Source organism: Natrix helvetica (genome assembly GCF_964273705.1).
Source record: "Natrix helvetica genome assembly, chromosome: 4".
Lineage (NCBI taxonomy): Eukaryota > Metazoa > Chordata > Lepidosauria > Squamata > Natricidae > Natrix > Natrix helvetica.
Window position 1 is genome coordinate 58289197 of NC_138550.1, and position 26098 is coordinate 58315294.

Consider the following 26098-nt stretch of genomic DNA (forward strand, 5'->3'; position numbering starts at 1 on the left):
TGGCTTACATCGGCGGGACAAGTAATTTACATTGGGTCTCCCATCGAAGTACTAATTAGATCCACTTCTAGTGACTTTTATTGGGGGTTAGGTCAGTAGTGAAATTCAGTTTTTTTAAAACTACCGGTTCTGTGGGAGTGGCTTGATGGGCGTGGCAGGGCAAGGATGTTGCAAAATCTCCATTTCCACCCCACTCGGGACCAGCCAGAGGTGGTATTTGCTGGTTCGCCAAACTACTCCAAATTTCCGCAACTGGTTCTCCAGAACCTAATTAATTTCACCTCTAGGGGAGGTAAGCCAAGATTGGCTGGATTTCATTTGATAATATATTTACAAAATTTCTGTTTAACGGCAACAAAAATAGTTGCCAAAATTGGTTAGAATAAAATGTTGAATATAAATTTGGGAATATGGCCAAAATAATTTCTAAATTTGGTATTTTAGATAAACTGACCCGAATAGACAATGCAGATGTGAATATCACAACAATGATGGCAAATGAACAGAACTATACCTTTGTAACATTGGAGATTCTCTTTCATGTGTAACCTTTCCCTCTTTCACGATTATCTTAACAAGAAAGGTGGCCAGAATGAACTGGGCAATTGCACATCCAAGGCATCTTCCAATTTTGGTTCTCATCTGCACAGATTATGACTGTTGTGTGAACCAGTCTACTCCTTCAGTAAACCATTTATAAAATGACCTGTAGTACACTTAATATGATGTACAGATTCGGCCATTAGGTGAATTAACAAGCCTAGAAGAGATGACTGATAGCTGAACTTATCTGAGGTAGAGATAGATAAATTCAGCTATCAGTCATCTTAAAACAAAATAGCTTTTACATTGGTAAATGCAAGCATTTATGCAATGTAAGAACAAGACTAAAGAAAATGCAGTTTGTGTTGTTCAATATATCTATATCATTTTATGTCTTTGTTACAGTGGAATTCCAATAATATTTATCAACTAAGATCTGTCTTTCCACTTCAACAACTTTGTTGTTCAGATTGGCTATGCTCAGGATAATCCATATTTTATTGTAAAGCAAAAACATGTTTAACTTCCATTTAGCCATGTCCGTTTATCACAGACTGCCTGGACAAACCCCCGGCAATTTTCTTGGCAAGTTTTGTAAAAATGGTTTGCCACTGTCTGTTTCTTAGGCTGAGAGAAAGTAAATAGCTCAAGATCCCCCAGCTGGTTTCATGCCCAAAGCAGGACTAGAATTCACAGTTTCCCTGTTTTTAGCCTGATTGCCTTGCCACACATCAAAGTGGCTCTAAAGTAAAATTATTCTACGTTTTATGAAGTAAAGCATTTTTCTTCAGGGTGGGGTTAAAAAATAGAAACATAATTCTTGCCCAGATATTTTTTAACTTTTTCCCAAATAGGCTGGTATTCATTAGGTTTGGTATAGTGATTAAGGTGTTGACCTAAAACCAGCAGAATGAATTCTGTATGTCACTTTGTCTTGACCCAATCCGTTTCATAGAATTGTGGAAAAAATAGGCAGGTGCATTAGGTATGTCTACCACCATGAATACATCAAATATAAAACAGGCCAGATGAAAAATATAATACCAGTTCATTACTGAATACCGTTCTACACAACAGTAAAGCAACACCATTCTCTTGTATCAGCAAAGATTATTTGTTTTTGTTTAACCTTTTCCTTCTTTCAAAACTACATTGTTTTCTCCACTGTTGATAGAGGGATAAGTTGCCATTGTCTCTTTATGCACAGAATAACTCTTGTCTGAATCATCATGGAGGATGCAAAAAGGTAGTTAGCTTTAAGTTGCCACTTAATTAGTCATACAAGACCAACTCTTAGAGAAGAAGCAAAACTACGCTGCTGATATTGCTACCGTAGGAGAGCCCATCAAAAAGGCATTTGCACGTAAGTCTCACTAGGATCGTTGGAGTCTTCATAAATATTTCCTATGGAGAAAGGGTCTTGTGTCATCATACTTATTTCTTATACAGTAAATTGTCTTTATTTACTCATCTTCATGCATTCCCTTAGTAGAAGCGGGGAATAAAATGTCCAGACTCCCATGCTGTTTGGCTATGTTGGCTAAGGCTAATGAAAATGGAGTCCAATAAAATCTGGAGAATTATAGCAATACTTCTCTTACAAGGCACAATTTCTTAAATCATTAGTATGCTGACTGGTTAGGTGCCTACCACTAAACCCTAGCCAAACAAATTGCACTATAAATTAGCATGTTGTACGAGTAAGCTATTTTATAGCACAGGATTTAAAATTGTGTTTAGCAAGTAACTTGAAAGTTTAGTATGAACAACGAATTGTAAACGAAATGTACCCATGCTTAATATCAGCATTATAATTTTATGTGTAAAAATTCATAACCTATAGAGGAATCAGGGTAGGCGTCAGTGATGGTGGGAAGTGCAATTCAGTGCCATGTACATTTGTGCTACCGTTAATACCTAATGCCACCTCATCTTTTGAATCATGAAAGCAAGCTGTATCTAATATGACACAAAGATCCCCTATCTGTTTAGATAAAAGAAAGGACCAGGATTTACAAATTCTCTGCTATGGGAAACATTGGATTGTGAAAGTTTCCCAGAAGAGAAAGCCAGCTCCACCATCCGGTCCATAATCCGCACAAAAAGAGGTTGGATGGACATGAAGCAGGTTGTGATTTCAGCTGAAGAATGCACATTACTTCTGCTGTGCTGTGTATACACTGGAAAGATTATCTGAGCTCCAGTGTGTAGAAATAAAGAGAAAAAAGCTGTGTCATGTGAAATCTCTGATTCTGTAAACAGAAGCAGCAGCTGTGTTAAACATTTGGCCACAACACTTACAGCAGATGATAGTATTAGAGTGTTATTTTCAAGGTAAGTTCTGTTCTTTGAGAAAGAGAATAAAACTGACACATCTTTTAGAACCTTTTATTCAACATCACCTTTTTCCTTCCATTATATTTATCAGTGGTATTTCTGTGCTGCTCCGTTCCAACAAGCTATAAGCAGCAGACAATATTAATAGAAAATTAAAAGCAGCAAAGAAAATTCACAATGACCCAATGTTATTGCAGCTACCAGAAGCCAACACCCAACCACCCCTCATCCATTTCCCCCACCTCTTTCTGGGTTGTTTGCTTTTTCAGAAGTTTCCTGAGAAGCGGAGGAATTTAAATATGCTTGTTCTTAAGTTGAAGCATACATCTTGATGTTAAAGGCTTATCCAACACATATTTGGAATAGCAAATATTTATGAGATACTTTAGAGAGACATTAGAAAGACATCATCTTAACATAAGCTGTAACCAATGTGTAAATTTTCTGTGCTAGCAACTTGTAGAATCCAAGCTATAGTGATATAAAATCTGTTTTTGTTAATGCTCAGTGCTATAAATTTCTAGAGTAGTACTGCATGCATGTTTTCTGTATAAATGGTGAAGTGTAGTTTTCTTCTGTTTTTGTTGTATGAGAAATGTATGAGAAATATTACAGTGTGGCAGGCCGCGAGACTCACTATCCAATTCTCATTCACGATCGTTTTACTAGAGTAGTTAATTCAGAGGGGTGGAAATGAACACCAAAGGGAGGGATTACTTAGAATCTCAAGTCTGTTTATTCTTAAGACTGCTGGCTGTGAGAGCAACGATCATCTTGTTTAATTGGTTTGTTAACAAGCATTTTAGCTTATTCCTTTCTTGAAAAGGCTCTTGTGCAGTTTATAGATAAACTGCAAAGATGAAGCATATAACCACACAACAGAACAGAAAACAGAAAAAGAATCATAATTTCAGTACTACGTTACTTAAAATTACTATATGTGGGTAATTTATAATTAGACACAAGTAAATTGATAGAGACGTTATTGTAAAGCACTGGATGAAAATTTAAAAAATAACATAGTTTGATTGTTCCATTTCATTTTGTCCACTGTTGTTCCTGTATTCAATCATCTATAACTTTGGAAATCGTTTAGAAAAAACTATCTGCTAGGATGCCATGAAAATTCAGATGTTATAGAGTTCAGTAAAGCTAAGACTTTGCAAAAATCCAACAGGTCATTTTTCATCAAAGTTGGCCCACTAGATAAACTGCACCCAAACTTGTTCATCAGGTATGTTAGACTAAATTCTTGTTACTTTGCCTATGTGCTGGTTAAGTTAGAATCCACATTTGGAGAGTGATGCAGAGGGGCAGGCAAGATGCCACACTGCTTACTTTGGCATAATACAAACTTAGTGGAGCCAGTTTCGGTCCATATTTCAACACTGGATTTAAACAATTAGTAACTCAATAAGAGGAAAATGACTTTTGGCCTGTTCTTGAGCAGGAGGTAGAATGGCTATCAATGCACTCTCTTCATAATCTTGGTTTTGTTTCCTTCGGTTTGTTTGTCCTGAAAGTTCATGGATTTGAGGTGCTGAGCATCACTTCTACCCTATAAATACATTGGTGAAGGTATTGGTGCGTTATGTGGCTGAAACTTGCTGAGCTTGGCTGAATAAGCGCCAGGGATTAGCAATACAATTCACCATTGATTTAGCAACAATGCTATTATATACCCCAAGCACTGATGGGATTTGTTCAATGTTCATGACTTTGGCTCTGAGGTGAAAAAGGGGCTTGCTCATAGCTTTCTAAGCCTCTTTGACAGCATCCAGCAGACTGTTGATATTATATAAATTCTTTTGAAAAAAAAATCAGCCTTTGTAAAAAGAGCCCATTTTTAACTTTGATGCGAAGCAAATTATACAGTAAAATGAATCTCAACAATTTTAGATATGTAAAAACAATATGCAGAGAATTAAACGAAATGCTGCCCAAACTTGTTAGGTTATCATACAGATATTTGTTTTTTAAAAGCCCTAAGTTATGTTACCTGGGGAGAAGGGAAAATACAGTATATGTAGTTTGTCCAGGAGTTAACCTGGAGGTTTCTGCTTCTCCTTTCTGTACATAAAAAAAAACACCTTTGTGGATCACAGGAGGTTCTTCTGAACAATTAGGCTAACAATCTCATGATGTAGTAGGAGGATGCACTCTATCCCACATTACTTGAAAGGTTCCCATGGCTCTATAGAAAAATATTTGTGGGGGGGACTTCCCATTCTACTTGGGAATTTCTTTCTTCCCATATGTTGAAGATGCTTGTATTATTTCCTGATTTAAAATTACATGTCAGAAAATTAATCAATTTTGCCCCTCCAGATCACCTGTTTATAATAGGGTCAGTTCAGCATGTTGTTAATTGAACAAATATTCCAGGTTATATGAAATATACTACTGTACAAACCAGGAGACTGAGTTCTAGTCTCAACGTAGGCATGAACGTCAGTTGGGCAACTGGCCAGTTACTCATTCTCAGCCCAAATCACCTGATAGGGTTAAGGTGAGATATAAATAAGTATATGCTCACTGGACTTGATTAAGCATTTTTCAGTTCATCTATTCTAAACAATGATGAACCAATCTAAGTCCTAGGACTTGTTAGATCACTTTTGTAAAGCTGTGATTAAATGCCTTTCCATCTTAGGTCCTGTTAGGAAGGTTCCAGGGTATACTATAAGATTCTGCCCTTATAGTAACTCATCAATAAAATCAGTGGAGCACTTATTTTTCATCTGTGTATTGTATGCTGATCTGATACATAACTTCTTTTCCCTTTTAATGATTTTTCAACCAAGGCATTTAAACCACATATAAGTAAACTTCTGCTTATCTCACAAATGAAGAAGTACTGTATGAGGTTTTTGACTCATTTCTTTAACTGGATTCTCTTTATCCAGTTTTAGGATTTGTGTTGCAAACAGATTGTGTTTTATATCATATTTATGAAGAAATATTGAAAATTCAGGAGGGTTCATAAACCTTTAAGCACTACAGTAGGTGATCTTGGGCACTTACACTCTCTCAGCCTGACCTACCTTCCTAGATTGTTTTTTTTAAAAAAATGGTATAGGAGATTGTTACTCAAATCACATTGTGTTCCTGCAGGGAAAAATAAACAATAAACAAACAATATATTTTAGGGACACTAAGAACTGTGATTTCTGTTTCAAGCTTTATTGAATAAACTGTCCAAGACCAGATAAGTGTTCCCATTCAGATGCTTGCTTTTCTGGATGGGGAAAAATAGCTGTGACTCAACCCAGGCAAGATGGACTGACTCTGGGTACCTTGGATCTGGGGAACTGCCATCTCTACCTCTCAATGGGATAACACTCCCCTAAACAGAATTGGTGAACAAATTGGAGACCCCCCTGGATTCACAATATACTTCTCAAGAAGCAGGTAGATTGCTTTATTCTTGGACTAAACAGTATAGCTCACAATTACTCATGCTGTAGTTACTTCCCTCTTAGACCAGTGTAATATGCTCTATATGGATCTACCTTTGAACAGCACCCAGAAACTTCTAGAGTGGTCTAGAATGCAGCAGTGGGCACAGTTTGGACAGGCTATAGTTTCTGCTGTTACACAAGCTGCAAATTGCAATTCAAGGTGCTGGATATTACTCTGAAAGACTTGTATGGAACAGGGTCAGGACTCTTCTTAGGATAAGGGTGTCAAACTCGCATCCCACAGATGGGATGTGTGGTGTGCTGGTCACGCCCACCTCCGGTTTAGTGAAGGGGGAAAATCATGATACATCACTTGAAGACAACGTGACGCTGTGAGTTTGACACCCCTGCCCTAGGACATCTGTTCATCCCATAAATTGGATAAGGTAAAGTCACTGTAGGTTCCTTTGGTCAAATGTTGTCATTTGTTAGGACTGAGCAAGTGAGACTTTCTTGTAGTTGTGCCTAGCCTATGGTACAGTCTCATGCCTAAGATACAGAGGTTGCTTAACCTTTCTTGCCTTACAAAAGGTTGTTAAGACCTGGTTTATGTCTCAGATATTGGGCCAGAATAAGCACAGCAATGGTGTTTTGTAAGCAGATAATGTTATGGCATATGGTGATCTGTCAGAGTATTTTTCTTTTTTTAATTTTTTTTATTATGTGTATATTATTTTGTTAGGTGCCTATAGTCATTTGATGCAATAAGGGCAATCATATATATTTCAAATAATAAACTGTTCAAGGATATGCAAAGGGCAAATTAAGTATTTTATTTATTTATTTGTTCATTTCTCTGTTTAATTAATTTTTTATGTTGCCCATCTCCTTTATAAGATGACTCTGGGAGGCTTATTCGGATAGTTTTGATGCAATTTCCAAGCTGCCAAGATAAATGCACAAATACTAACCATGCAACATTTCAGTCTAGTATTCCCATTCAGAATCTTCTTTTCTAGCAGTTACACAAAAGAAGGAAAAACTCATCATTATTTTACTTTCAGCATGTTTGGGGTATTTTTAAAATGAATATTTACACTGACTTATAAAGTAAATTGAATTTGGATTCTTGATTTATAGCTGCTATATCCAGCTCAATATGTCCACAGTTGAAATTGTCATTTTTTATTTTCCTCCATGTATTCTCACAATTGCTTTCTTTCAGTTCTTTTCAATCTAAAATAAAACATCTGTAATCCTGAATAATATATTTGTTTCCGGGGGGGTGGGGTGTATCACTTTTCTCCTCCTTGATCTCAGGCAAAAATAATTAGAGAGATGTAGGATTTACAAATATCTTAACAGATTAACAGAGTTGGAAGGGACCTTGTTGGTCATTTAGTCCCCTGCCCAAGCAGGAGACCCTACACCATTTCTGACAAATGGCAGTCCAATCTCTTCTTGCAAGCCTCCAATGATGAAGCTCCCACAACTCTTGAAGGTAAGCTGTTCCATTGGTTGATTGCGCTCAAAAGAGTTTTACCCCCTCCTCTCTGTGGCAGCCCTTAAATATTGGAACACTACTATCATATCTCCACAGGTCCTTCTCTTCACTAGACTAGCCATGCCCAGTTCCTCCAATCGTTCATCGTATGTTTTAGCCTCCAGTCCCCTAATCATTTTGGTTGCTCTTCTCTGCACTTTTTCTATAGTCTCAACATCTTTTTTATAGCATGGTGACCAAAGCTGGATGCAGAGTGGTTTTAGTACCTCACTTGATCTTGATTGTATCCCTCTGTTAATGCAATTTAGTATTTCATTGGCTTTTTTGGCTGCCACCATACACTGTTAACTCATATTTAATTGGTTGTCCACTAAGACTCCAAGATCCCTCTCACAGTTACTGCTATTAAGCCTGGTTTCTCCCAATCTATATGTGTATGTTTCATTTTTGTTGCCTAAGTGTAAGACTTTACTTTTCTCTAATTAAATTTCATTTTGTTAGATAGGGCCCAGTGTTCAGGTCTGTCAAGATCCATCTGGATCTTGAGCCTATCATCTAGGGTGTTGGCTATTTCTGCCAGCTTAGTATCATCTGCAAATTTGGTAAGTTCCCCTTTTATTACCTCATCTAAGTCATTTATACAGATATTATGAAGATCTGTGGTATTGTTGGCAAAATATTCTCTTGTGAGTCGCTAGGCAAAAGGACCGTGTTATGGCTGGCTGGTAAATAATACAATAGCTCTTCTCTCCAGAGAATGCTGAAGACTGTCCAGCCCTCTGGCTCTGATTCTAACGAGACTGTCACTCCCAGGTCAGTCCCTACAATTTCTGCTGACCAGATTGACCTTCATAATGAGATCATGTCTTTCCAGAAATCCCGCTGATGCTTCATTCTGCCAAAGTTGTATATATAGAGGGACGTTTTCTATAATCCCACAGTGTGGTTCAGCTAAGACCTCACTATCATCAAAGTGACTGCACTGTCTTTTTCCCCACTTCTAAGCTTGCAGCCACAGCAAAGACCATGGATATTACCATTCAGCATCCCTGGTTCAAACGAGCTCTTGGACCTTTAATTCCAAGCCGCTTTTTTGACCATTTTTTTGGAGATGGTTTTTTTGAATATGATCTCCTGCCTTTGTTTTCTTCTACCATCAACCCATACTACAGGCAATCTTTCTTCCGTACTTTGCTGGACTCAGGTGTTTCTGAGGTAAGACCCCTATACCTCAATATATTTAAACTATTTTAAAGATCTCTCCTAAAAGCAACACTAAACCACCAGGATTTTGATTTCTGGCAACACTGACTAGAGACCAGAATGTGGTAGGATTTACAATAGTTTGCAAAAATGCAGACAACATGATCTGAACTTGTTCCAGAATTTTATCAATCTTATCAATATTATAAGCAGGTTAGATGGCCAAAGAATAATAGCAAACTGTTCTTCTTATCAAATACTTAAACTGTAATGCAGGTGTCTTGTGATGATAATTTGAAAGGAAGAAGCATATTTGTTCTTAATATACTTAAATATTTGCTAAATATGGATATATATACATACTTAGCTGAAAGCAGATGTTTGTGTGTGTGACATTTGTATTCAAATCAAATGGTTTCTTTATAGCTAGAAATACATTCATGTTCAACTATTAGTACTGCACCTTGTTTGTTCTTTACAGAAAATGTTAGGCATGCTATGATCAGAGTGCTTTATAGTGGTCTATATGAAAGAATAGCCTACCAACCATTTATAAAGATAAAGTGTTACTGAGACCATGTGTTCAGAACAGTCAGGTTTGAAATGCCACCTGTTTACTCTTTCTTCTGTTCCATATTCTGCAAACTTGTGTAAAATACAAGTCAACAAGCTAGCAAGATGTTAAAGTGGTTGCTTTCAAAAATCAGTGAGAACTCTTAAGATTACTAAAGTGTTTATGCATGTATGCATATTTAAGGTCAGTGAATTACAAATTGTACTAAATGATTTGATGGAAATGAAAAAAAAAATCTATTCACAAAATAGATGAATGCCCAAACCACTAAGTGAATGGTGCTGTGATCCTAATGTGAAATGAAAGGAATCCAGAAAATGCATTGCAAGCAGCTTTTCTGTAGGAACATATACAAATCCAAAATTTATATCCAAATCCAGCCTATTAATTCCTATGCTTTGAATAAATCAATTTTGTTATTTTCAATTATCAATCTTAAAATAGTACTTAAACATGGATAACTTCTACTGCCTCCTGCCTCCTGTGTACTCTTTCTCACCTTCATAGGTTTTCCAAATAGCAAGAAAAAAAGACCATGTCACTTAGACTCATATAAGGTGAGGAAAGACAAAAACACTATAAAAACTTTGTCCACCCATTCATTTTAGTTTAATATGATACAGTAGTCTTCTACCATATTTTCTATATACAAATTATTTTTAAAATCTTGCTAGCACAAAAGCTCCCCGGCCCAATATTCATTGCAGTAAGGCAGGGGTGTCCAAACTTGGGAACTTTAAGACTTGTGGACTTCAACTGGCTGGGGAATTCTGGGAGTTGAAGTCCACAAATCTTAAAGTTCTCAAGTTTGGACACCCCTGCAGTAAGGTATTTAGCACCCTCCAGTCAGTTCATCTCCAACCAGCCCTAGCCTGAGGCTACTTTTAAAAAGCTCAGATATTTTGTTCTTATAAACTGTATTGCAGGGGACATCATCACATAATCTGAGAGAAGAGAATAAAAAATAGCTTAATCGCCTAATCTTGCTAATAGTTTAAATTTTAATTCTTGGGGGGGATGTGTTTGTGTGGTCTTTATTTCATTCCAGGTGAGATCTGACCGAGACAAGTTTCTTGTCTTTTTGGATGTAAAGCATTTCTCCCCTGAAGATTTGAGTGTGAAAGTCATTGAGGACTTTGTGGAAATTCATGGCAAACACAATGAGAGACAGGTAAGGAAGAGTGATAATGAAAATTTCCATTACATTACAAATGCAAATAAATTATTTTCATTCACTTGATATTAACACCTGCAGTTTAGGTAAAGGAGGCTGATTGTGCATTTGCTCCAGGAAAGATCATATGATTAGATATGGTGATGATAATGTTACTGTAGGACCAATACTATAGAAATTTTAGGAATGTTTATTATAAGCTAAAAAATAGACATTTCCTATGGAAGGAGTTTTCCAATAGACTGACTTAAAAGGTAGTAACTTCTCTTGCACTAGACATATTAAAACAGCTGGACTGTCATCATAAAAGGAAGTCATAATGCCACTAATTTCAAATCTGGACTATAATACCTCAAAGTCTCCTTCCAACTCTGATTACAGGGTTTTTTTAAAAAACATTTTTCTCATCATATTTAGAAGGCAGTAGACATAATCGGAGAATGATCTTTGACTACATAAAAAATGTAATCTGGAGTTCTAAGAAAAAGGCTTGTGCTCAAATAATGTCAGGTAAAAATAGCTGCATTGTCCATTGGAGAAAGACCAAAATGTATAGTAGAGTAAAAAAAAAAAGTAGTATCATTCAAAAAGTTTTCAGAACTTTAAATAGATTGTAGAGGAGTAGCTACAGTATGTTAGTCATTTGTAGCCAAAAAAAAATCTTAATGAGTTTTTTATTTTTGTTATCTATTGAGTATTTATGTTACTTATGGCAGACAGAGATGGATAGTGGCTTTTATTTATTGTTTGTTTACTTATTTATGACATATGTCTAGGCCACCTCGCTTGCAAATAACTGCTTGTCCTCAGTCTGTAAAGTCTGAAGTTTTGGAAAACAGCCATGACACATCTTCAAACTGCTTCAGAAGAAATGGAAAATATCCACAGTTTATTATCTTCCTCCAACTAAGTCACCTTTTTCTTCTCATTATACTTCTACCGTTTGGATTTTCTTTAACAATCTAATTAAAATTATAAAAGGTCACAAAGACCACAAAGACAAACAAATTATTTTATACATTTTGGTGGATTAGAGTCTACTGTATCATATTCATTTCATTACGTTGTGATCCACCAAAGTTTATATTTTTATTTCTTCATTTTTTTTGCTACAAATGACTAACATACTGTAGCTACTCCTCTACAATCTATTTAAAGTTCTGGAAACTTTTTAAATGATACTTTTTTTTACTCTATTGTACATTTTGGTCTTTCTCCAATGGACAATACTGCCATAAGTAACATAAATACTCAATAGATAACAAAAAAACCCACTAAGAAATATATTGCTTTTCATGTGGAAATCCAGAATTTCACACTTTGCTATGTGAAAATATGAACCTATAAAGTCATCATTTCCCTTAAAGTTATAAGACTGTGCTAAGTGGGATTGACAGCCCCTTTCGTAGAGGCCTTAAAATCTAGTAATTTTAGAGATTGGTGGTGTTAGAGAGAGGAAATAAAAAAGAAACATAGTTTGATCTTGATAAAAAGATCAAACTATGTAAGTATTTAGCTTTGTGTCCTGTGTGGTAGATGAGAAAATTAAATTTGCCCTGCACTATGTTTTTGATCTGAATGACTTTATTAATTTAAATTGAAGACCCATTCCTGCTGGTCTTTGAAAAGGCATTAAAACGTGCCTTTTCCCTTGTATTTGGAAATAGATTGATCGAAATTACCGCCTAAAGGGTTGCAATGTATTTTGTGGGTTTCTAAGTGCCTGTCATTTGTAGTTGTTGTGATTTTAATGGTTTATTGTACCCCACCTAAACATTATGTTGCCACATACACCTCATAAATCAATCAATAAATCTTCATCCCACTTTTGACTTAATCTAAATATAAATTATTGTCAGAAGCAAAATACTCCCACAGTATTATCCTAGTCTGTATCAGGGTATATATCTGTGACTGTGTGTGAGACAGGGAAAATGAAAGAAAGGAACATTTTTCATATAAGGAGTTATGAAGTTAGGGTCAAATGAATTCTTTGTCCTTAAAAAATCACTCCTGGGCATTTATTTTAGAGGGCACATTATGAAAAAAATGGGTGCCAAAATGAACTCCATTATCTGATGGGCAATACTACTGAATAAATTGCAAAGACCCTGCTTTTATAAGTTAGCATAGTTCCTTAGGGTTGAGAATCTAGAAACGGATTTTTTTTCAAAAACAGTACAGGAATGTTAGAAATATCTACCTCAGGACTTACCACACAGAGGCTGACCTTGAATACATTTTAGTAGGATTGTTCAAAACATGTTAAATTCAAAACTGCTGCTTTGAGCAGTTCATGCTCAAAACAAAATGTATATGCTTCATGAGCTTTGGTTCAAGCATAAAACACGATGGGACCATTTCAAGGGAAAACATTTCTAATGTTTTCTTCTGTTTTAGGTGATGCAGTTAAAATTGGACTTGCCTCTTGCCTGTGGAATTTTCCTTCATAGGCCAGTATAGCAAGATAGACCAGACATGAACTTATCACTACCGTCTTAGGCAGTGACGTGCGGTGAGGTTTATGACTGGTGAGGCACTGACACAGTGCTGGGTTTCAAATATTTTTAGACTTGTGGACTTCAACTCCCAGAATTCCACAGCCAGGCATGCTCAGTTCCAATTTAAAGCGACAGCATTTGTTTTTCTCCTTTGCTCCTTCTTTCTTTTTCTTTTTCTTCTCCTTCCCCTCCTTCCTCCCTCTCTCCCTTCCTCCCCCTCTCTTAAACACACACATGCACACACACACACACACACACACACAGAAGTTGGATTGGACTATCTCTCCTACCCCTTCCCTCTCTCACTCACTCTCAAACAAACCCCCACACACACAAAAGTTGGATTGGATATCTTTTCCAGTGGCTTGAAAGCAGCTCCTCTGCCATCCACCCCCATTCCCCTGCTGCCTTTCCCAAACATCTCCACCATTGCAAATGCAGCCTGCTGTCTGGGTGGGAAATGCCTGGAACACAATAAAGTCCACCCACCACCTCCTGCTGGCAGGCTGGGGTGAGAGGAGAGGCAGAGAAGCCGGAGGGGAGCCGAGCCGAGCCTTCCAAAAGAAAGAGGCTGGGGGGAAGTGTGTGTACTACAGCATGGCTCTTTGCCTGGCTTCCTACCTCCTCCTGTGGTCTCCTCAGTGCTCGCTTGTGCTCTCCCTCCCCAAGTGTAGTTTGATTGCAGGTGGAACCACGTTGCCTTTTCAAACTTGTAATCAGTGAAGCTGGGCTAGATTTTTATATAGTTTTATCCAGCTGTGTGTGTGTGTGAGAGAAATGAATGGGGGCCTGGGGAGGAAGTCACTACACTTGGGGAGGGAGAGCACCAGTGAGGTTAAGCAGAGTCATCCACGGTGAGGCAGCAACTAGCTCAGCTTTTTCCTTTTACTTTTTTTTTCATGATGAGAGTGGTGAGGCTGTGCCTCACTTGCCTCACCTGACTGCACGTCACTGGTCTTAGGGTTGGTAGCATGATCTGGGAATGGAGTTTTGGAGCAATGCTGCTGGCATTTTAAAGAAACCATTTTGGGATCTGATCATTCCCTCACTGGCGGCCATTGCTGTTTTGTGAAATATTTGTATAGTATGTGAATGTGCTGGTTTATATATAAAGAAAATCAAGTGACATGTCAGTGAGAAAAAGTAATTCTGTATTGGTCCGGCTACTCAGCTTAAAAGCGTGGGTGTGCTCTGTGCATGCTCCTGCTGATTTGTGATTCAGAATACCCGTATAATGCAGCGTGTCTTGCTCTTCAAAAGCACACTTAAAGGCACCCACAATCAATAGGACAAATGGAACATTTGCCACCTAAGCTCAGTTGCCACTCCACATAGCTATCTTTTATTTTCCGAAATGTTTGAAGGTGATGGCTTGCTTCAGATTCTTTGGCAATGGCTCTTTGGGCGTTTTTGATTGAAATGCCATTGAAAGGGGAATAACTTGGGATGGCTTGCTGAGTTTTGGGTGTTTACCATTGTACTCTGTGTGTTTCTTGTGTTCTTTTGTTTGTAGAGATCCAAGTGCATTTAAAAATGCAGCAGACTCTATGCAAATTAACTTTGCCTTTGTGTATCAGCTTGTGTATGACTGTGCATGACTTTTTTTTTTCACTACTGAGGATGTAAATATAATTGACATTTAGAATGTAAATGGTGGCAGTCAGATGGGGAAAGTCTGTATTTCCAGAATAAGATGGCTTTCCATGTCAATAGCTTGCACATGCCCCTTCCTTCCTTCCTTCCTTCCTTCCTTCCTTCCTTCCTTCCTTCCTTCCTTCCTTCCTTCCTTCCTTCCTTCCTTCCTTCCTTCCCTAAATGATTTGAAAGGGATGTGCAAGAGATTAAGATCTACGCATTGTTTTTTGAGGGCACACAATTAGTCAGTCTGTCCATCAGTGAGTTAATAGTTTTTTAAACTAGAGAATGTCAGGCTAATAACCAGTTGTTGTTTTTAAAAAAAGCATAGCTCCCTCTCACCAATGCAAAGGAAGAAGGGTATAATTGTACTTGAAGAAAGACAGCACAGGCTGATGAAACAAATCTTTCCATGTGGCAATTTGGTTGTTTTCTTGCAGATGTTTCATTATCTGACTAGATAACATCTTCAGTGCTTGAAGGGAGTACATTTGTTCTTCGTTTATATACAGTAACTTTTCAACTAGCCCAATATCCTTTTCAACTAGTCTGCCAGGCACTAGCCAGAGGGCTAGAAGCTGCCAAGTCTTGATGCAGATATGACTCTTTGGACCCTGGGCCCCTGACAAGCTATTGTATATACAGTAAACAGAAAGCAAACTCCAGTCCCTTCTAGCACAGAAGATGTTACCTAGTTGGGTAATGAAATGTCTGGAACAAAACAGTCAGAGAAAGAGACGAATCGGATTTTTATAAAATATGGAATGGAATGTATAAGTGGCTAGAAAACAGAAGCCAAAATAGGAAATAGAAATATTTGTTTGTGGTTTTTTTTTCTAAACTAGTATTGAATAAAAATTAACCAAAGCTACTAATTGCTATCAAACTTAAAGTATTGACTACAATGTAAATATAATGGTGATATGAACAATTAATATTATTACAAGTGTTAGTACTAATGTTATTACATTATCAAAGAAGTTAAAATCGATAGGAAGGCAATGTAGAATGCAGAATTACAAAGGCTAAACATGAATGCCGATACAGAAGGCTGTATAACTACTTTATATTGTTATATTTGTCTTGTTTTTTTCTTTCTTTTTTGTTGTGTTTTTTCTTTCTGCTTTATTTTATCATCCTCTTTGTCATCATCCTCAAGTTGGCTTGTTGGTAGCCCTCAACATGAAGTCATGTCCCTCCTATTCTTGTGATCCTGTGGTGGGAAAAAAAGATTACAAAACATTTTATCTGCTTCAGGTTTTGCTCTGTCAAAGTACAGGCAGCTTGAAATATTGTGATGTAATATTCCAGATGGAATGATTTGTTTCAAGCTTGTAGTAAAATACATATTTCATTTATGCATACCCCAAGATTGTAGCCTTGACATTAATCACTGTTGGCCCATGCAGTATGGGGGTGATGTACTTATGTCATAAAGTAAAAATGTAGGGGGAAAAAAATGAGGTACAAAAATTCTGTTTCATCTTACCTGTTTCTGTATGCTGCTAATTTATTAATTGCAAAAAGTTGTGGGGGGTTTTGTAGGAAAGCAGAAAGATAATTCAAACAGCTGATTATATTATCTCAGAACTATATCAATTCATTATCAATTAATCTGACAGCTCATTTGTTTTGCTACTTCTATTAACCACAGGGATTTCTACATTACTACAGTTGGATAAATTGGTGAGCCAATTTGGTCTACTGGTTAAAGCACCAGACTAGAAACCAGGAGACTGTAAGTTCTACTCCTGCCTTAGCCATAAATGTCAGCTAGCTGACCTTGGGTCAGTCACTCTCTTTCAGCCCAGACAATGTCAGGCTTGGGCCATACTTAGTTATTCCAGAAAAAAGAGTGTATCCTGCAGTTGCGGCAAGATGCTATAAAGAAAAAATAAAGTTTTCACTCACTAGATCCTCCAAAATACTTTGAAATTGATCTATGATTCCCCCCCCCCTTTCAACCAGTTGAGAATAAGGAGCAGTGGTGGGTTCCGGATCCCATTCCAACAGTACGGTTGGAACAGGCCCGGCATCACCCACATGGATGCGCGCATGTGCGTCGTACCTGTCTGCGATGCCTCTGCAAGCCTCCACGATGCTCCAGCTGCTCAGCGGAGCATCGTGCAGACTCCGTACGCGCCAAAGGCTTAAAGGACAGGTAAGGAGCTCGGGCGGGTGGGTGGGCCCTCCAGAGCACGGTACCAGAACGGTACCTGGTGCTCCGGGCAGACTCCAATCCACCTATAGCGGGGTATACCACTTGCAACCCACCACTAAAAAGGAGTGAAAATCACTGTCTTGCTACAGGCTGCTATAGCAATAGTGATTAGCACTTAGACTTATATACTGCTCCATAGTGCTTTACAGCCCTCTCTAAGCAGTTTACAGAGTCAGCATATCACCCCAAGCAATCTGGGTCCTCATTTTACCAATCTCAGAAGGATGGAAGGCTGAGTCAACCTTGAGCTGATCAGGCTCAAACTCCTGGCAATAAGCAAAGTCGCTGTAGGTCCCTGCTGCTTTCACTATGACAGTTTCTCACTTTCAAAATGGAAAGAAGGAAAGGAAAAGGGAAAAACAAAAATACTACCCTCCCTCCTTCAAAGTTCTGATATTTTGCAGCACCATCAACTCCCTGCCAAAAGGAAGGTGGAAAGAGGAAACAGGTTGTCAGTTTTCCCCTTCTTCCTTTTGTCTGGTTTGTGATGGAAGGGAAGTAGACATCTCAAGCTGATATCTGTTTTGCAGGTCTTCAAGCTTAAAGAGTTGGAAGGAGGAGAAGAGTACAAGAGTTCCCCCACAGTGGCAAAATTGAGCTATCGTTGACTCTCCTTTCCTCCTCCCCGAATCTCTAGCTTTCAACTACAGTGTGGCTAAGAAAGTATTACATTCGATAGTATTTCAACACTGCTGACATCATGAGAATCTATTTATTTAATACCATTTGCAAGCTGAAACTACATGGCTAACGCTAATATAGTAACAGATAGGAGCCATACAGATCTTTGGGAGGATGTTCATACACTACAACAGAAAAGGTAGCTTCTGAGATCCTGATAGATCACACTGTTTAATCAAAGAGACTCAAAGCACACTTCCTTTGTGTGATCTCCCTGGATAGGCAGGTCCTATATCATGAATGACTTTATAAAGCATAACTAGCATTTTGAATTTGCACCTGGATGCCAACTTGTAGCCAGTGTAGCTTATGGGATAGCAACATCCCATTGGCATATTGTGGTGCCATATTCTGGATAAGCTGTTGTTTCAAGTAGTCCTCAAAGTAAATGCCATGTAGAGCATAAAGTCCATTTTTGAGGTGACTAGGGAATGAGTAACTAAAGATGTGAGCAACTGCCTGAAGGAATGGGCACAACTTGTGCATCAGCTGTAGATTGCAAAAGTTATGTTGGCCATGGTTTCCACCTGCTCTTTGAGAAGGAATTGTAAGTTCAACGTGACTTAAAGACTCCACACCAGTATCAGGTGGAAAAGTCCACAGAGGCAGAGGGATGATCTACATAGAGGTCTACAGTTGTTTTCAAAGTATTGCATGTCCCTTTATGTGGAAATGCCCAAAGCCTTAAATTATGTTTATTAACATAACATGTCCAAAACAGCGCAATATTTATTTACTGCACATGTACTTCACTGAATCTGTCAGGGATTCGTGGCAATTTACAACCAGCAATTAAAACAGATGCAGGACAAATATATACTTAAAACATACACAGTAAGATAAAAATAAAAAGGTAAATCTAAAAAATGATCCCAGTAATTTAAATGGGATTTCTCCAATTCTCCAATTCAACAATGGCTCCAATTCAACCAAAAACAACAATGCTATAATAAATTAATAAAATTAATAATAGTAATACCAAAAAATTTCCCACCAAATATTTTCAGGAAGAGCTCTGTCTTTATATCTTCAGGAGTGGCGTTAAGGAAGGAATTATTCTGCTTTCTTAGAAGAAGCCATATTATACAGCAGGGCTATAAACATGATCTTGGCCCTCACTTCATGGAAGTGGGAAACTTCAACTTCTCCTGGAGTGACCATACAGGATGGGTTGATTCTGGCTGTGGAAAGTGGTACTTCAAAAACCTGGGTTCCAAGACATTTAAGGCTTTATAGTCAGCAGGAGCACTTCAGATCGCACCTGGGAAAATTCAGGTAGCCAATGCTGGGCCTGCAATATGGATGTTATGTGCTCTGGTGACTGGTACTAGCCAAGAAGCAGGTCATTGCATTTTGCACCAATTACAATATGAAGATACCTTCAGAGACAGCCTTGTATAGAATATATGACTGGCTATATCATGCAAAGATTAATCAATCTGCTCTTTGAAGAGGGGAGAGAAAGGATGAAAGCAATGTGGAGGGGCTATATGTTGGATCATTTCTGTTTCTGTAACTCTGTTCTGCACCAGGCTGATGTTTACAGAGCAATTGACTCTGAAGGACGTACCTGTTAACTACACCCTTTAATGCCAATGAGTTTTGTTTTGTTTTTGTTTTTGTTGTGTCTCACTTCAGGATGACCATGGATACATTTCCCGTGAATTCCATCGTCGATACCGTCTTCCTTCCACTGTTGACCAATCAGCCATCACTTGCTCTTTGTCTACTGATGGCATGCTAACCTTCTCTGCTCCCAAGGTTCAGTCTGCCACAGAGCCCGGCCATAGCGAGAGACCCATCCCTGTATCCCGTGAAGAGAAGCCGACTTCAGCTCAGTCTTCTTAGTTTGAACCTCCTGCTGCTGAAGCATCCAGGCTATCCACCCCTTTCAGGCCTCATTCACAGCACCCTTACATAGATATCAGTGAACGTCTAGGAGGTTTTCTTTTTATTTTCATTCTTCTCTTGGAAGGAATGAGGGCTGGATGAGCAGCTAGAGGATTTGAAGCTTTAGCCTAAACTTTCCCCCACTTTCACACACCTTGTTAGGATGACAAGGAAGATGAAGTATCTTCCAGAGCCTTCTGTATTCTTGCTGAAAGAGTTCTAAATGTCAGGCTGTATCTGATAACATCTGTCAAGCCCAAAAACAGGGCCAGGTTGGCAACATGAGCTGTCAAAGTATCAGTCAGTCCTATGAAGGCTGACGCAACGAAAGCAAGAATACAGATTTGTTGTCTTCTAAAGTAATTGAAGAGGCAGGAGCAGAGGTGAGCTTAGCTGAGTAGGAGGGTGCTGGTGGTGGCGGCGGCAGTGGGGAGTGGTTGACAGTTGCAACAAATTTGCTCTGCCCACTTTTAAGTAAAAAGAAATGGAGGAGTTCATGGTATTTGGAGGGATTTATAATTTTCTTCATTAAAAGTGCAACATCCATAGCAGTGACTTCGTAAGAGCCACTAATGCAAGAATGAGAATCTTTGCAGGCCTTTCAGGATCCATCACAGTTCAGAAGCTTCAAACCTGTATTCAGCTGTCCCTAGTCAGCAGTATATATGCCACCTTCCTTAATCTTGCTGTAATTCTAATATAGTTCCATCTGTTTTACTGATATCTAGCATGCAACCTGAAATTCCAGCCAGTGGCAATCAATAAAGAAAATGTGAAATAAGCAACTCCTTTTCCTCCATTCTCTTTTCCATTCTCCTTAGAAGCTTGCATTTTAAAAATAAAGATGAGACAAATGCAGTACACTTCTTCTGTTTACTTCACAAATTTATCTTTTATCATTTATCTTACTAGGCCAAAGGAGCAAGATGTTAAGTAATTAAGCTCCCCGTTAGGAGAGCGAGTATGCAGAGAAGCGTAATGAGAGTGATATGGAAGAACACGCACAAACCAGCATACAGAGACACTGAATAGTATAAAAATATAGTAGTTTACTATGTAGAAATATAGAGGTATTCAGAGTCCGGTTAACAGTCCAAGTCATACACGGTTCAGTAATTCAGTTATCAAAATAGTCAGTCTAACACACAAAATATAGCTAACAGTAGCAAACCACAATACCTCACAATACACCGACCAGCGTCTAACAAAACAGAGAGCTAACAGCCATTCTGGCTCCCTCTTATGGCTGCTTGAGGTAACAAACCAATTACATCTCTTAAGCATTTAAAGTAACAGTAAAGTAATCATAGCTTATATACATTGCCAAGCCAAGCCTAGGGTTACATCCATAACACAAGATACCAGCATTTTTTTAAAAAAAAGTCTAGTAATGTCGCATTTACTTTTCATTCAATGAATTCAATGAACTAAATGTGACAAAATCACATACACATTGCCCCAAAGAGGAAACAACATCACCAAAATGACACAAGGTCATCATTTTGCTTGCATATTTTCTGTACTTATTATTCACATGCATAGATCCATATTTAGAAATATTTACAACTTAAATAATATACTTTATTATAATAGTTATAAATATATCAATCTGCTATTTGGAGCTGTTTGTGGGAATGTAACATTAAACTCATGGCTCCTTTCTCATATGCAGTATCAGTCTGTCTCTTAAAAACATAAGGGACCAGAGAGCTTTTGAAATGCCCATCAAAGTAAGGAGACACTTGAGAGTGTTGTAGAAACTCAAAGTAGTTCATTGAAGAATTTTGTAGGAATGGGCCTTTCTTCCAGATTAATGCTTTCTAAAAGCTTGCGTGCAGCTAAGTTTAGAGAAGAACATCACCTTAACAGTCACTGAATACCTACAGAAAGATTTCAAACAAGTTTTTCTCCATAATAATCACCAGGAAATAACCTGATGGTTTGTATCTAAACAAGACACAAATGGTATATTAACGAATAACAACTGCAAAAAAATATTCTGAAGCTTTTTACTTTTAAAAAAACACTAAATATATCAAAATCTATACAAGCACCACCAGGTATTGCATGATCTAAACTATCTATTAATATTATCAAAATGATAAAATGTGAATTACAATGACATAATGTAACTTGCTGTTTTATATTGTGTGCAGACATTGCATGCAAGAACAAGGGCAGAAATTGCAATGTTTCACTTGTTCCCTACACGGATACGTAGGCTCCTAACCCTACATTTTACCTTCTGGTACGCATTAGTGCCCTGTTCTCTCTCACTATTATCCAACCCACATGCATAGAGGATACAGGTAGTCCTCAATTTACAACCACAATTGAGCCAAAAATTTATGTAGTTAAGTGAGAAATGTGTCAAGAGAAAATGAAATCCCTGCATTATGCCCTACTGACCACTGGAGGGCAGGATTGCCTTTAGTGTCCTGAACACTATTTAGCAGATTCGTGAATTTATTTATGCCTTTATAAATCATACCTTAGTGCAAAAATTCATTTCATGCTGGCTTGATCAATAATAGTATAGGCTCTATATATATATTATATGCTTAAAATGCATGGGGGCGGGGGGCGGAGATACCCTACCTGTGCTGAAAGAAAGGAACTGTAGACAGAGAGCTGTGTAAGTCATCATAGAAGGATCCTCGTCCCATCTTTGCAAATTGAAGAAAGATAGCACCTACCCCTCCTAGAAGAATGATATATTTTAGGAAATATTAAAAAGGCAGAATATTATATTTCCCTGGATGAGAAATTGAGAAACATGCTCTTGGAGACAGAAACTCAGCCCAGGCCCCCAGCAGATATTTGGTGCCCATTGAGGACTGGGCCAGCCTAACTACAAAACAAAGGACCTCAGCTCCAGGGTGATGGGATTAAGACATGACCCTCCAGGACATAACATGATTATCAGCAGAGTTCACCACATGGCATAACTAAGCCCCTTCATTACATCACCCAGCAAGTTTCAACCAAACTTGATTCAGACAAACATGACTCCATATGGGAGTCTGCAACCAATAGGATACATGCCCTTGCCAGAGGAACAGGAAGCTCAAGTTCAAAGCCCAAGAGAGGGTATAAATAACACTCCACTCCATGTGGTCAGCTACCCAGGACTTCAAACCCATGTGGTCCTGTTCACCATTAAACCATCATTCCGAGCTGCCTCTTATGTTTCCAGTGTCTTTCTCCCCACTCAGAACTGAACTCAGATGGACATTTCTTCCAACAAAATTAATTTTATTAATAGGTACCTGCTTTTGTAAGCTATGCCCACTTCATTAGATGCAATGGAGTGGGTAGACAATGTTTTCCAACATGAGCAAATTTAAGAAATATGGACTTCAACTCACCAACAACCAACAATGCTGGCTGGGGAATTTCTGCAGTTGAAATTGGCACATCTTAAAGTTCCTCTGGTTGAGAAATACTGGACTATAGACTGATGTAGAATTTAAATATGGATGGGGAGGGAAGAGGGGAAGAAGTCAAAGGATGCAGATGCAAGGTCCACAGGTCAGTTTAAAATACCTTATCAGTTAACAACTGTAATGTGTTATTTCAACATCTGAACAGTCTGAAGAAGTCCTCTGGTTTCTAAATGTGTATTGCCTTCTATATATGAAATAAGTTTGAATTAGAACTCTTACCCTCAACTCTGAAGACAGAGACAAATAACCGTGGCCAACATTTAGTGAAATTAGCTATGACTAGCACTAAGCATGGTGTGGAGATGCTTTAATCAGGATCCACTTACTACTAATCAGTGACGTGCGGTGAGGTTTATGGCTGGAGAGACACTGATCCAGTGGTGGGTTTCAAATTTTTTTAGATTTGTGGACTTCAACTCCCAGAATTCCACAGCCAGGCATGCTCAGTTCCGATTTAAAGCGAGAGCATTTATTTTTCTTCTTTGCGAAAGAATTTTCCTTCTTTCTTTTTCTTCTCCCTTCCCCTCCTTCCTCCCTCTCTCCCTCTCTCCCCCCTCTCTCAAAACACACACACACACACATACACACACACACACACACATTGGATTGGACTACACACACTTTCCCCCAGCCCCAGAAGGATCCAGCCCAGCTTCACTGATTACAGGTTTGAAAAGGCAACATGGCTCTGCCTGCAATCAAGCCCTAACCCTTCCCTCCAGCCTTTGCCCAAAGCCCCGCACCAGGAGGATGAAGTTTGAATCCCTTCCCCTCCCTCCGACCCACACATACCTTTTCCAGCTGTTTTAGAGAGGATTTCAACCCTGCTCTTGCCTCGGGTCCTCTGAAGAAGCCCCGCCCAAATGAACGCCCTCTGCTATGAGGCAGGAGAACTGGGTGCCTCAACTATGTCAGGAATTCTTAGGCTTTTAACACTTGCTTAACTCTGCTCGAGTGATCATAAAACACCTAAAGTCAGACTAGATGAGGCATGCAGTTCTCTTGCCTCATAATAGAGGGCGCTTTTTAGAGGCTTTTTTAAACAGTTAAGCAGAGTCATCCATGGTGAGGCAGCAACTAGCTCAGCCTGACCTCAGCTCTCGCCTTTTTCCTTTTACATTTTTTTTCTTTTCATGATGACAGTGGTGAGGCTGTGCCTCCCCTGACTGCACGTCACTGCTACTAATGAAGGAAGGCAGCCTTCTTAGGTAACAGATTTGGGGACAAAGGAAAAGGCAGCAAACAATTAATTTACTCTGCTACCATGTGTAATTAATATTGCACAAGGCACTCTTTGAGCATTTTAAACTTAAAAAGTAGCAGTGGCCAGCTCTTTTTCTTCATAAGTTGGAATGGGTCAGTGCTCCTGACCTCAATTATTATTTTAAGTAGGGATATAACGCAAGAAAAAAAATGCTGCTAACTGGTGTCAATGTGAGCCATCATTTTCTCCACTATGCTATACACTGATGTCAAGTTTGGCAATGCCAGAGCACTTCTTGCACATTGTGATGTAGGGCTCATTATTTGGGTAAACAGATTTGTATTTGTTGGTAAATACTGTATATGGGATACATTAAGTCTGCTTAAAGCAGGGGTGTCCAAACTTGGGAACTTTAAGACTTGTGGACTTCAACTCCCAGAATTCCCCAGCCAGCATGGCTGGCTGGGGAATTCTGGGAGTTGAAGTCCACAAGTCTTAAAGTTCCCAAGTTTGGACACCCCTGGCTTAAAGCTATCTTTCAAAGACTGTTTTAATGTCAAAGTTCATGATATCCTATTTTAAGCATTGATGAAAGCCCTGAAAAGAAACTGGGATTATCTAGATATTAGACTGAAGCTTGTAATGCAAAAAGTCTTGTAACGCACTTAAGGTCAGGAATCCCATTAGTTTTAAAAATGTATCTATTTCATTCCTCATTTGAAATAAAACACACCTGATAATTTAATGTGGCTTTCTTACAATTTAAATATAGTCTAAAAAGGCCATCATGAGGAATTATTCATTTTTAGAATGTACGGTATCTATTTTCCTTGTGAACAGATTGAATAGTTCATAAATGTAACCAAGTTTAAAAAGCAAATCAGGATTGATTAATTTGTTACATAGTCTTATGTAACAAATTACATCGTCTTAAAGCATAGTACATGCTTTAAGGTTGCATTTGTCAAGGAGAAAATGATGTTTTTGTCAATTAACATACAAGCTTTCCCACAGTGACGTGCGGTGAGGTTTATGGCTGGTGAGGCTGGTGACGTCATCAGCGCAAGCTACGGTCCCCTTCATGTTGACTCAGGAGTCAGGAAGGATGGGAATGGGACCACGTGTGCAGGAGGCTGAGGCAGCTTCAGCCTCCTGCACACGTGGTCCCATTCCCCGCCTTCCTGAGTCAACATGAAGGGGACCGCGGCTCGCACTCCGCGGTCCCCTTTATGTTGACTCAGGAAGGCGGGAAATGGGACCACGTGTGCAGAAGGCTCCTCAGCGCCTTTTCCCTTTTCCTTTATTTTCATGATGAGAGCGGTGAGGCTCTGCCTCCCCTGCCTCCCCTGACCGCACGTCCCTGCTTTCCCAATATTTGGCAGTTATATTGGCATTTGTGCCAGTCAGCAAATCTCATGCTGACTGGGATGAATTGTCCAGCACATCTGGAGGGCACAAGTTGAGGAAGGCTGATCTATGCCATTTTTTTAAGCCTAGTTTATATATGATTAGCCATCAGAATACCATATAAAGTAATGAAGTTTCTTGCTTCCTTAACAACACAAGTTTGTTTAAACAATTAACTGTCACCATCACCACCTTCCCTGTTCCACTGTTTGGCTCGTGCTCTGAAGATTTCCTGCCTTTGTTCTTGAAAATGACAAACTTTTTTTTTTTTCCTGCCGTGGAAAAAGTTGAATGTGCGTCTTGGACAGAACTGAGCTGCTGACACATTAATCAAATTAATCATGTTACCCAAACACGAGGATCTAGTGACACTACTA

At 38.6% G+C, this 26098-nt stretch overlaps 1 protein-coding gene across 2 annotated transcripts; it reads left to right on the forward strand.

Annotated features, from left to right (window-relative positions):
* Positions 1-213: 213 nt before the first annotated feature.
* CRYAA (crystallin alpha A) lies at positions 214-20428 on the forward strand. 2 transcript variants are annotated; one of them, XM_081952964.1, is made up of 4 exons: positions 214-292; positions 8660-9000; positions 10611-10733; positions 19413-20428. In XM_081952964.1, exons 2-4 carry the CDS (start codon positions 8812-8814, stop codon positions 19620-19622), a joined length of 522 nt encoding a protein of 173 aa, XP_081809090.1. In that variant the 5' UTR covers positions 214-292; positions 8660-8811; the 3' UTR covers positions 19623-20428. The 2 variants fall into 2 exon arrangements, with proteins under 2 accessions (XP_081809090.1, XP_081809089.1); XM_081952963.1 differs by lacking the exon at positions 214-292 and having other exon boundaries at positions 8609-9000.
* Positions 20429-26098: the final 5670 nt, after the last annotated feature.